At 37.3% G+C, this 13507-nt stretch overlaps 1 protein-coding gene across 4 annotated transcripts in view; it reads right to left on the reverse strand.

Moving 5' to 3' along the window:
- The window catches only part of LOC100539813 (N-deacetylase and N-sulfotransferase 3), a 75520-nt gene that overhangs the window by 1699 nt on the left and 60314 nt on the right, over nt 1-13507 (reverse strand). For all 4 annotated transcript variants that reach the window (XM_085222838.1, XM_085222836.1, XM_003205715.5 and 1 more), the window contains exons 11-14: nt 12785-12955; nt 8860-8969; nt 7553-7655; nt 39-5833 (exon numbers count right to left, since the gene is read on the reverse strand). In XM_085222838.1, the coding sequence (XP_085078964.1) occupies nt 5714-5833; nt 7553-7655; nt 8860-8969; nt 12785-12955 (504 nt within the window). In that variant the 3' untranslated portion in view covers nt 39-5713. The remainder of the gene's footprint in view (nt 1-38; nt 5834-7552; nt 7656-8859; nt 8970-12784; nt 12956-13507) is intronic.

Below are 13507 nucleotides of genomic sequence, written 5' to 3' on the forward strand. Positions count from 1 at the left end.
CTCGCCCCGCCGCCGCTCAGCCCCTACTTTACCCTTACCTGCAGTTGCTCCGCACCTCTGCCCGCCTGCCTTGGCTCCGCCGGGGCCGGCCGGCCCGCTTCTGACGGAGAGAGGAGGGCTGCGGAGCCCGACGGCTACGGCAGCGCGCGACCAGAAACCCCTCAGCCCGCCTCCCGCATCGACTTAACGGCTGCCGCACGCGCGCCCGCCAAAAACACCCCTAGCAGCCGCCGCCACGTGCGCACGCCAACGGTCGCGCACGGAACCGGAACCACCCCGCCACCAGGCGGCAAGGACGGGCGAGGCGGGTGCCCCTCCCAGGAGGCGGGGCGAGGAGGGGGCGGTGGCAGCCGCGCCGCCGTCGGCCCACGGAACTGCCCTGCGCTCTGCCCGCCTGCTGCGCGTGTGCGGCGCTGGAGCATGAGAGGGATGGCGTAAGGGGGCAGCCGTCTTTCCTTCACGTCACGTACGGGTTTTATAGTGTCCGAGTACATTGTTGAAATATATGTATCTTATGCAAATAAATAAATAAATCTTTTTTTTTTTTTTTTTTTTTTTTTTTTTTTGGACAAGAGTAAATCAGATCCCAGTTTTACTGGGAATCTTTTTAGGAGCGGCTTTCTGGATACCTGAGGAGACAGAAGAACTAAGGGGCAAAAGAGCTTATTTCTCTGATCTCTTGAATAACATAGGTTTCAGGATTTTAACTAGTAATTCTGAACCAAGCTCTTGTATCGTAGTTGAACTAGGCCACACCTGCTAAGGAATACTTATATTCTTTGGTAGAGTCCTGCTAGTGTCCTTCCTTGTGCTACTGACAACTCTCCTAGGCAAACAGATCTGAGCATTTAAAGTACAAGAGCCTCATTTTCCAGCTGAATTTCTCAAGGCAAAGAGAGGATCAGAACAGAAAATGGGAAGTGATGAAAGAAAATACTGTATTAAAAAAAAAGGAAGAGGTAAACTAACAGAAAACAGATTGATCAGTAATCAAACTCACAATACTCTAATCAATCTCCCTCAGTTTGTCTGAATTCCTCCTTCATTCAGGTTTCCCTAGACCTTGGTTTCACCTATTAATTGCTTTCCCGTTCCTGTGTTTTGTCCCTTGGTGCTGACCATTGTACCTTCTTCATCCTTTTGATCCACATAGACAAAAAAAGTACATCTTTGGCCTTTGAACTCTAAGAGATCTGGAGCTGGTAGAACTGAAAATAAAAGCAGAAAAACAGTCGGGCACAGCTAGAATCTTTGCTTAGTATCTTTCTGTTATTACTGTTCTATTTCTGTTACACTGTGATATTAATAGAGATGGGTAGTGGAAGTTTACATTTCTGAATATTACATCATTTCTCTGTAATGAAAGAATATTTTGTTAACATGCTTTCTATTTTCTACACCTATATGAAGATATTAATCAGCTTTTACCCAGCTAGATACTATAGTTTTCTACTCTTTTCTGAATTTGTTGATAGGAGTGAATTTTCCTTTGGACACTTGCACCATCTTTTAGAAGTTCCTCCTAGAAATGTTTTCTCATGTCTGTGTAGGCACAACTACTGAATCCCACAGGCAAACAGTTCGAATGAAGTCTGCTTGTTCTCTTAAAACAGCAAGCTCTGGAAGTGTTTCTATAGCACATTAATGATTTCTGGCATAAGAAGTAAAAACTGAGCAGGAAGCAAAAGCAGCTGCATAAAGCGGTAACGTTCACTTACATAGAGATTAAGCAATATTTTCCAAACATTTGTGCTGCTCCCATGCTTGCGGATTGTGTTATAACTCAGTAATAGCTGCTAACAAACCTGGAAAGGGACAACTTTCATGAACAAATAAATCACTTTCTTTCATTGGTACATTTTCTTAGCAGAGTTTATTGTTGCACATCAGATACCATGCCACTATCAGAATAATATCTATTTTTTATTTAAAAAATTTTTGAGAAAAATGTTTCCAGCAATTTTCATTCAATGTGAATGACAAAAGTATTACATCTATAAACATTGAAATATCTATTTACTTTCTTCCTGAGGAAGTTCCACTTCTTTAAGCAATGAAAAAGAATATGCTGTACATGAGAGTCTGCAAATCATTGAAATGAATTATTTCTGCACAAGTAGAACTGAGAAGATAGCACAGTATTTCAGGAATGTCTGCTCAAATAATAATGTGAACTCATATCAGGCTCTGTGTTTACACCCGCTAATGGTCACTTTCTACTCATACTCACACTTTGATTTTTAATGGCACAGATATTTGAGGAAATCAAATTTCCTCATTGTATTTATGAAAATAAATGTGAAGCTCAAATCATCAGGCATTTGTTAAAGCAATTGCTTGTGCATTTATCTACCAGGAGAACAGAAACCATGGCTATATTACCATCCACAGTAAAACACTTGACTTCGACTAGCAAATATACATTTTTTTTTGTGACGGGGTGGTGCTTTTTAGAAGTATTAATATTGATAGTCTACTTCTGAAAACTAAATATTGATTGTAGGGAATTTGTAAATAGGTTAAAATTCTCAAGTAATTCATGTTGTATGACTTGCTTACTCAGCGCTACCTTATTTGGGGTATAACACATGCAGCTGTTGCCTGCATATTTTGCTCAGACTCTTAATTCTTCACCAAGTTGACTGCATATTAAAAGTAATTTTGTTTTTAAAAGTTTTCTGTTAAATGTAAGAACATATTTAAATAAAATAGTTCTGGAGGAAAAAAAAAAAAAAAGTCTTCCTACTCTCTTTATACAAACCAGTAATAACCGAACATCACAAAATCAGAACTTCAAAGACCCCTAGTGGTTAGGCTTTACTTCTCTACTGCTGTTGAGTCTGAAAGGACTTAGCGAACCTAGCTTACAAGCAGCTAGTGCTCTGCACCTAGAGATGCTAGCAGTTGACAGATGCATCTCACTAGGATCTGTGAATTAAAATTCAAGATAATACCCTTTCAGATGTGCAGCTCCAGGGCCAAAAGGTCACATTACTTTGTTCACAGGATTGACCCAAATCTACCACAGGAATTCACTGAAGATTTGCCTTTATTCCAACTTCAGGAAGGCCACTGAGACAGTAGAAGGGATACATCCTACTGTTCCTCATCAGGACTTGAGACTGATTACAGCACTTCTTCGCAAAGGACAAGCTTTATGTTTAGCTGCCAAACTAATCCTGGTCCAGCCAGGGCCAAGGAGCTGCTTGTGGAGGCTTATCATCCCAGTGCTATGTGGTGACTGCCACTGGCTATTTGACCAGATTCCTAACAAACATCACAGAAAAGGCCACAGATCTGAGACAAGTCACCTTGTCTGTTGCAAAATACCTAGAGGGTGATCAACATGCACTCCTCTGTCACTGCTCTATCCTTGGTGTTTACTTATTATTATTTTGATGTGGCCTAGATTTCACAGGGAAAGAGGAGAGGAACAGAGTTTCTGATAACAAAGACAGAAGTACAAACGTGGCTGAAGCCCATTCTTCCAGTGTGTAAGAAGCATTTAATTTGTGAAAATCTCTGGCATTTTGTAGTGCTTTTTCCCATTTTCTTCTGATTTACAATTTTCTTCTACTTTAAATGTCTGAGTGATGTTACATCAGGTTATATTAGGGATAAAATCAATCATGTCTGGATGAAAACCATAGGTATTTCTTCCAGTTATTCAATTTACTTGTAACAAATCCGTATGGATGCTTGTAGGACACAGGCTGCCCATAGCATGCAGAGGATTTGCACTTAGAGATATTCAGAATTCAAAGCATTTCTTTTATCAAATTAGAGTATTTTAAAACAAGTCAGATTTTGGCTCAAACCTACATAACAGTGAATATCTAAAATGAAATGAAATTTTTTTTTTCTCTTATAAATAATAAAGGTATTCTTCTTAGAAGTCAACTCTGGCAGGTCCTCATCATTAATCATGCATATTCCCTTAGCAAAAATGTGCTGTGTAAAGAATATTGTTATATATAGTAAATTTATCTGGATTTTTTCTTTACAAGCCTATCAAAACCAGGTACTACACAAACAAAATCAATAAATATTCAAGATGACCGGCTAGAGTTACAGTAAGGATCTCAACATCTGTTTTCTATTTAGGGAATAACAGACTGTTTCCATTCCATTATCTTGAAAGTTAAATTATATGATTACATAAAGGTTGTAAAACAGCACCGAGACATACAAAGTTTTTCCACCATTTGACGCATATTTTAACTGTTCATCCTAAAACAAATTATGATAATAATACAGAGCTACTGTGAAAAGTATTTCATTTAGTACTGCAATAATGTTTTGTATTCCCTACCTCTATATGCCTTTAGAAACATTCAGAGCCAAACTTCAGTGGAGAAACCTTAAGGCCATACTCAGCTGAAATTTTCAATGATCTTTTTCAACTTTTAAGTATGGTTGATTAGACTTTATTTCACATTTAAACTGATGTATTATGAGGTGTGTCATTGAAATGTATCACAAATGTAAGGCTGGATATGTGTGTTTTTTCATGATTGGAAACTAATTTTCTACCATAAACTGTCTTAATTTCTCTTTCCTAAAGCTTATTTCTAAACTTTAATACCAAGCTTCTTTAAGATGTGTGGAGCTAGAATCATTGTTTTCATCTAGAAATCAGATTTTTGCAGCTGATATAAGTTGAGGGTCACCACAAGATGCCACAGTTTTGATCAGGTTGAGGGACCTTGGAAAACACACAGCACAGATTGAAGGCAAATAAATTAAGGAAAACCAGTAGTGCAAATTAAGGCAGTCTAAGTATGAATCTGTTTCTGCTCTTTATCAATTTTTCATTCATTTCAGTGGAGTAATTTCTGATTCTGTAAGACCAGAGTGCAGTATCAAAATTTGGCTGCTCACAGAAGCCAGTGAAAGACTGTTGATTGTACTGTTTCAGTCTGGTTCACAACTGTTGAAGTATAACACTGCTCACAAGGATTTTATTGCAACATTAGTGCTTTATGTATCCAATTACATTTCTGTTCAGATGCAGTATACATTCTGTATTTTGCAATTTCAGTCAGTGCAAAATCAGACTGATTATGAACAAAGGCCCTTACTGCATTGTAAGGGTTTGTTTTTACAGGCTATAGGTAATTTTCTTTTTCTTTTCTGCGCTGCTTGTGCCTGTGGATTCCAGATTTTGTTGCTGTGCACACGTAAGTAATGTATGATAACTGTACTTCTCACACTTAGTAGAATATACTTCAGGTATTAGCAAGCTGATTCCAATGGCAGAAGTACACTTAGCATTTTATGCTACATTAAATTTTCTTATTTTATGCAAGACACAATAATCAAATACTAGGAAAAACAGCAGTCTAACAGTGGGCTACAAAGCCTACATGAGACACGATACTTTAAAACTGATATATAAAAATGTAAGTATTTACCACGAAATTGGACAGGTATGTATCTCTGAAGCATATACCAGCTGCAGTTAACTTCCACATACGTGCACAGTAGTCCACGACTCCACAGGCCCAGAAATGTTTATGAGAAAGATTTGTCCCACCAGTACGCTAAGAAACACGTGTGTTTTCACAATCCACATGCCAGCATATGGAAATAATTTCTGTCTTTTACTATTTTTTGCAGAGGTATATTTTACAAGACTGTCTGGTAGCTACTGGAGACTTTGGGAAGGATGACAGAAGTGTGGAAGAGATTTCAAAAATGTCTTTTTTCAGTGCTATCTTACTTTCTGTAGTTCCTGTCTCAGCCACGATGGCAGAGGTTGTCCCAGTTTGTGTAGGAGTTTTGACAGTTCCACATTATGATCTCTGTAGTAGCTTGACAGAAAAGCCCTGCACTGATGGATATAAAAGCAGATATTTTTTATTTAATAAAATGGTGTACTGTAATGGATGTAAATTTCAAAGTTTGTCTTACTGGTGTCAAAACTTTACTTTTTCCCATGCAATTTATATATTTTTTATGCTATCTACTGTATACAAGTTTAAGTTCATCAATTAATGGCTGAACTTTAAAAGGTAGTGTCAAGAGAAACAAAATATATCCAAAATGAACATGAAGACAAAGCAAAGGATCTGAATCTGGTCACAGATAGATACGTAAATTAAGAATAGTACTGAAGCTGACATTCAAATTAACTCGTGTGATTGAAATCAGAGCTTGTAAAATCTCTTTCTATATAGGCATCTGGCAATTAGTAACACCAGTTTCATCAATATTTAGAGTTGAAACATACTACATTAAACAAATACAGTCTTATTCTGTTCAGAAGCCTTGGCATCCAATGATTTTATATCAGTATAATTCTATTAGGGAGATTTAGATTAGATGTTAGGAAGAAATTCTTTACTCAGGGTCTGGTGAGGTACAGAGCCTCTCTGCCCAGAGTGGTTGTGAATGTGTTCAAGGCCAGTCTGGATGGGGCCTTGGGCAGCCTGATCTGGTGGGAGTCAACTTGCCCACAGCAGGGGGTTGGGACTAGATGATCTTTTAAGGTCGTTTCGAACCTAAGCCATTCTGCAATTCTATAATTCTATTGAGTTCTGTCAATTGCTTCTGACTTAAGTACCATGAGAAAAAGAGACCTGACTTACTTGCTGCGTTAATACTCTTGATCAAAATGCTTTTATTTGAATTTTAGTCAGGCTAAGTGAAACAGGAATATAGGAAAGAACACACAAAGTTGTAGCTAGAAAAGGAGACTGAACTACCTTTAGATATTGTTTGCAGCATTTGATCTGATGGATTTTTTTTTTCATTGGAGCGTATCTTCCTTTGTCTGAGGAAGATATTTATGAAATTCATGGAAACAGAACCTAACCACTCTCAGAACAGAACTTCATGAGAGTCTGTCATTGTCTATCTAGTCTCAAAGACAAGGAAACAGACACAAATGCACGTATCTGATCATGACTGAAAAAAAACCCACTCTAGGGCTTCTGCTGCTTAACTCACTTAGGTAAAGGGAATAGGTTTCCAAATTAATTTCAGAAATTTTCAGAGGTGCTAAGTTTATTTTTCTAAGGAGTGCCAAGTTTCCAAATAGAATTGTTTCATATAATCATAGAATCACCACAGTTGGAAAAGACCTACAGGATCATCCAGTCCAACTGTCTACCAACCACCATTAGTTCTCACTAAACCATGTCCCTCAAAACAATGCCTAAATGTTCCTGAACACCTCCAGGGTCAGTGATTTTACCAACTCCCTGGGTAGCCCATTCTAACTCCTGACCACTCTTTTGGAAAAGTAGTATTTCCTAACATCCAGTCCCCTGGCACAACTTGAGGCCATTTCCTCTAAGCCTATCACTAGTTACATGAGAGAAAATGTTTATAACAACTTAAATTCTTCACATTTGAAACAAAGAACTGAAAAAAAGTGATGCAATCCACAGCTTCGCTGAAGGTTTCATTCGTAGGAAAAGGTAGTCAAAAAATCAAGGCTACTTAATTTAAGGCTACTGTAATTTAATCTTGTTAAGATTTTGCCTGTGCAGAGTCCCATTTATGATGGCTAAATCTTTATGTAATGCCAATAAGCATAATGGTTTACCTCCAAATCCATAGGAGGGTATTTTCTACCTTTGCTCTTTCCAAGGCATTTGGTCTTTCCTTCTTCCAGAAGCTGACACCAGAAACCTTTATGTGAATCAAACCTGAAACAAACATTTAAACGTGTTCATAGCAGAAACTCAATAAAGTAAGTTCACACATTCTTATTTTTAGCTCTGGTAAATTTTCTCTTCAGGAAAAGGCATCAAGCAAGTGGGAAACAGAGAAGATTAAGGGAGTTAACAAGAGCTGGGAGCAAACAGAAACTGTGAAGTAAACAAAGGGAAGAAAGGAAGGAAGCAGGTGCCAGTACTGCAGTGTAAAGGCTATGAGATGCTGCAGTGATGATTCCTGACATCAACTGAGTGGACAAACTGATATCAGTGCATTTTAGCCGAACAAGATGCTTTACTTCTGTGAACATTAACTATGTTCAAAGACTGACATGAAAGAAAACGCATGCTATAGAATTAGATGCAGATGGGATTAATTCACAATATCAAGGACAAAGGCTTCAGTATTAAAAAATAAAAATATAAAACATCACACACACACAAACCAAAAAACAAACCACTACCACCAAAGAACAAATCAAAAAGCCAAACAAATAAAATATGTCTTCAATAGACTCAGATTCAGGGATTATTTGGCCCTTTTTGTCTTTACCACCTACTTATCCCAATTTCATGGAAGATGAAAGTCTATTTTGCTACTGGTGCAATAAAAGGAATAGAATAAAACTAGAAGAAAGTATAAAACAGAAAAATGTATAGGAAAGAAAAAACATTATTTTCTGAGGGCTTCTTACAGGGTCACATAATAGACTCATACTGAGAAGAGTAAATCTAAGGCTATCAATCCCACTTTAAGGGCAACCAAAGTGTCAGATTCCAAAATATTAGTGCACATATAGAGTGGATGCTATATTCCTGATCAACACTATTGATACTTGCAGCTAATGTCCAGAACAAACAAAATATTTTTTTTCCTTTCTTTTTATGGAAGTCAGCATTCCATGTTCCATTTACCAATAGAAATAAAATTCCTAAAATTTCTTTTTATTCACTCTCTGTGAATTTTTCAGATGTCTACTCCTGTTACAGTGAAGGTCCACATTTACGAAGTGTAGATCCACTGGAAATCAATCTCTCTATTGTGTTCTTTTCTAGACATTGAAAAATACATCCTATTGAACTCATATGAGACGGTAAAGTATCAGAGGCTTTATTATGTAGTGAGCTTCCTCACAAACTAATTAGTATTTTAGGAACATAAGAACAAGTGATAATGATGATAAAATTAACTCACGTTAGGGCTTCTGAGTAATTATAATGAGGAGAGACTCCCAAAAATTTCTGTACTTCATCCATTACAGAAGAGGGGTCAGTTCTTAGCTGCTGTCCATCAATAATTAGCAACTACAAAAATAAAATAAATGGAAATATAATTTAAAATTCGTTATGTTAAACTTCAAACTGAAAGTTCCACTTCTGTCAGACTTCTTCATTGTATGGAGAGTAACTTCCCAGATTAATTATCTGGGAATTATCTGCAGTTCATTAATTGTCATGATCATTAATGATCTGGGAGTAAATGGCATTTAAATAAATCTGAAATTCAGCCCGTTGCGATAACAGAGAAGTAGCACTGAAGGATCTGGAAAGGTAAGAAATACTGGGAGGAAACGGAATGAGATTTGTCAAGAGAAGAAAAAAGGTATTAGAGTTTAAAGAAATAAGCTGTTAATTCTCACAAACATGGGCATTTATGAATATATGTTAAACTCACATTGAAAAGCTTGTCACTGGAAATGACCAAAAAAACAGTAGGCACTGTTAGGATAAATGCCTTTGTTCTAAGACCATCACATATGAGAATACATCATGTTATGGGGAAAAAAAACAACAACAACACACACACACACACACACAAACTAACAAATGTATTTGAGAATAAGAATTAGAATAAAGGGAAATGTTAGGATGACCTTATGGCAGGAATGTCATAGATACAAAATTTGCAACACATCTGTAAGAAGGCCAGAAACTGGTATGTGATTTGTTTTTCTTTTTGTTAAGTGCTTGATCATATATACACTCACACTAGGCTACTTCAGATATGGCTATTCTTTTCCTTTGATATGAATCTTCATGGAAACAGACACTAACTAAGAGCTTTATGCCTAAATGATACCAACTGAAGGTGCAGAATATTCAGGTCTTTGAGACTGTTTGAAGAGAAACAAGGTCCCAAATGGATTAGGCGAGCATTCATTTCCTGTCGTGGAAACAGTTCTCCTTTTTCCATCATATTTTAATAATGAAAAGGAGGGAGTAATAGATTTCTAGGTGGTTCAATGGCCTCATTTTGTATGCAGTGCTGAAGCTTGCTTTTATGTTTCCATGCAAGGAGAGAGCCTAAGATCCTATGATTTGTTTACAGGATTGGATGAAACTTAGTAGGTTTAGGGTTTCAGAGGTCAGTAGGTTTTACAGGGTTTCAGAGCATAATCAGAAGGGAGAAAATGTCTTTTCTTTTGAAAGATCAGTCTTTGAAATTGCCAAAATACAGCATGTGGATTTAGAGATGTGGATTAGTGAAAGTATCAAGCTGTTCAGAAAGCAGCAGCTCATCCCAGAAGTTTTCAAATGAGATGGATTATGACTGCTTGAGCCCAAAATGATCCCACCGCTTTCCTAAGATGCAAACTCAGAAAACAAGCCTTAAGTGCTTTGTAGCTCAGTGGTCAAAAAATATGCCAAGTGGGGAATATTTCCATCCAAAAGAACAGAATGAGGTTTCTTCTTCAGTATTTAACAAGCAAATAGAGATAAATATCTGTGGGATTCCTGTTTCTCCCGCTCAAAAAAAAGTTGTGCAAGAAAAGGTTTTGCCAGCGTAACAAAAAATCTTAGGGTAACTTTACACCTATGCTTGTTGCTACCTCTACCACTTACTATATGCCTGTTGACTTTGCAACAGCTTCTTCAACTCAGTCACACCTGTCGAGACTCAACAATTTATACAGCTTTAAAATTTACAAAGAGGTTTGGTACTGTAGGTAAGAGACCTTACAACAAAGGCTCTCTCTCTTCAGATAAAGCTTTGCTTCTAAGCTGATCTCATTTTAGGTCTACCTAATGCAACTGTGATGTGATTCAGCAGTTCATTGAACTTGCTAACAAGTTCAGATAAAGCCTACAATACACTGTTGCTTTTGCAATTCAAGTGAATCTCCTAATACACTAAGAAAAAAAAAAAAAACATCAACAACAACAACAACAAAAAAAAAACTATCAAGGCTGGTACTTTTCTGTCATTGTCAGACGTAAAATCTGGCAAAAAACCACTTGATTATGTGTATTGTTCAGTACTCATGGATGGGTGATTCTGGAGATAAGATAAAAAAAAGATGATGTAGAAAATTTCATATGAGTATAATGATAATGATGGAAGTGTGCATTTCATGAATTCTGCAAGGCTGGCCCAAAAGAGAGTTTGTAAAGAATAGCACATCTAGAGGCATCAGAGCTTCCTTGGCACACTCTTGGAAAACAGAAGGTGCAGACTCCAGCCAAATTGTCTCAGCTAAGCAAGTCTGGATAAACAGAAGGTTCAGGCTGCAGCCAATCTCCCTCAGTTAAAGTTAACTTTATATGTGAGGTGGGGAGTAATGCTAGACACACAATAAAAATCTATTCCAGAAGGAGATACAAATCATGATATTGCCTGGTTCTGTACAGGAGACTAGCAATTTGTTATATGCCAACAGAAGTTTGCAGGGGAGATCAAATTTTCAAATTGTTTATTCTCCACCTGAACTGAAATCTGCAGGTCCATGAACATACAATGATCTTATGTTGAGATCAGTTTTTCTGTGTGTGCTACCAGACACACAGAAAAACTGATCTCAACATAAAGGATATATCAAGGATTCAGGATCAGTGATAGATACCAAACATGCATAGATTATTAGAAACATCAAAACACCAAACTGTTCCACTGTATGCATGAGTCCCAGTAGAGGCTGGGATGCACTGGTATGGGCAGCAAAAAAATGTGCAAAAGAGACCCGATAGTTTCACAGTTACAGAAAAGTCATGTCAGGCAAATTATCAATTCATCTAAAAATCTGGTGATGCTTGAGATGGCAAACACACTGATGTACATGACTTTATATTGTTAACTACAATAAATCAGAGAGAGTTTTCTGGTCCTAAAGCTAAATGGCACAAGCATGACACAAATCCGTATTGCTAAGGCCTCTCAACTGCAAAACCAAATTGATTGCATTGAGACTACCTGATGGTAATGGTTCTTGTTATCCTTTGAGCTATGATCTGGAACTGCTTGGCAAGATGGTTTTTGCTACAGATCCAAACTTACAGAAATGTCTTAAAAATCATGTACGATGGACAGCAGTGGACTAGTGTGTGAACTCTTGTAAAGGTACAGTTTATTTACTACTATAATCATAGCTTAATGAGGGTGAAACAGTGGGAGATGACTGCATGAAAGAACCAAGGACTGTGTGAAAACACTGATGCATTTAAAAATTAAGGCGTTACAGCTTCACTTGGTCACATCCATTCCCACACGTTGTTGCCTCTTTTAGACAGAAAAGATGTTGCTTACACCCCAAAGTCTTCCAATGTCAAACCTCCTTGGAAGAGAGACTTTGCTCCCCTTCCTCCCATGTGGCAATTGCAATATCCCAGCTCACATTTCCTGGTGCTAGGTGATACTAGTTACCATTAAGAGAATATAGAAATACTAGTGAGCAGTGTCCCATCGTATTTGACATTTTTGTCTTTTGGAAACCTTGATGAAATATCTGACACTAGAGAATTCACCAAGCACTGCACGCCTGGTTCTCTTTCCTCAACATTATAGACAAAGAATTACAAATACCGAGATGAAAGCACGAACAAATTAAAAACAAACAAACAGTTGAAGGCAGCGTAGGGTACAAGAGTGTTCAAGTATTTGAACTTCCAGATTTTTCAGATTTGTTTTGCAGAACAAGCTCTTAGCTGTATGGTGCTAAGGCATGACATCCACAGCAATGTCAAGCCAACTAATTAGAACACGGCTGTGAATAATCAATGGCTTAAAACATGCTAGCATGCACCTGGGATATCCTTCAGGATCAGCACTCACTAGCAATACTTAAGATAATCTTTCAGAATATTACATATATAAGGTTAGGATGTTGAGTTACTGTCTTATTCACCTGATAAGGTGGGAAGTAAGTTAGCCATCTCTCAATATGTGTAGCATACCATCCAGGTGCTAGGCATCTCTTTTGGAGAGCTCTAAGTTCAGAAGGGGCTCGAGGTCCAGCTGTGATCACTTGATAGAAACTGAATTTCAGGGCTGCAGGATCTTCATGTGAGCGCTGATGCTGTAAAACAAGTTGCACTGCTAAGTTTTACAGACCACAAAAGTTGTGAAAATAAGAAAAAAAATGTTCAGTCTTACTGATCTTGCCATGAGTGATTATTCACATTAGAAATTACTTTAAGAAGACCTTATATCTGTATTAATTTGCTGTAAATGCTGAGATAAACATTACTTATATCAATAAATACTTTATGTATCAAAAGAAATCAGAAGATAGACTGTCAGTAATAGTAACAAATCAGAATGCATGAATGTTCACTTTTCAGTAAATGGATTGGCTGGCAGCTTTTGTACAAATGAATCTGATATGTTTTATTTTTTTCCAGCTTACTCAAAGTAAAAACTTAAAAAAAGGAAAATTTAAACATTGGTATTTATGAGAATCATTTGAAAATTCAGATCTGAATTGCTTTCAATGGGTTTCTAATTCAAAGCCTCTTGTTCAAAGCAGGGTCAGCTATGAGACTGGATTTATGGCTTTGACTACATCTCATCATAAAAGTAACACAAAATATATCACAGAAGTTCTAAGACATTTGTTCTCTTTGGAATT

This window comes from Meleagris gallopavo, chromosome 4, assembly GCF_905368555.1.
Source record: "Meleagris gallopavo chromosome 4, MGAL_WU_HG_1.1, whole genome shotgun sequence".
In the NCBI taxonomy this organism is placed as follows: Eukaryota; Metazoa; Chordata; class Aves; order Galliformes; family Phasianidae; genus Meleagris; species Meleagris gallopavo.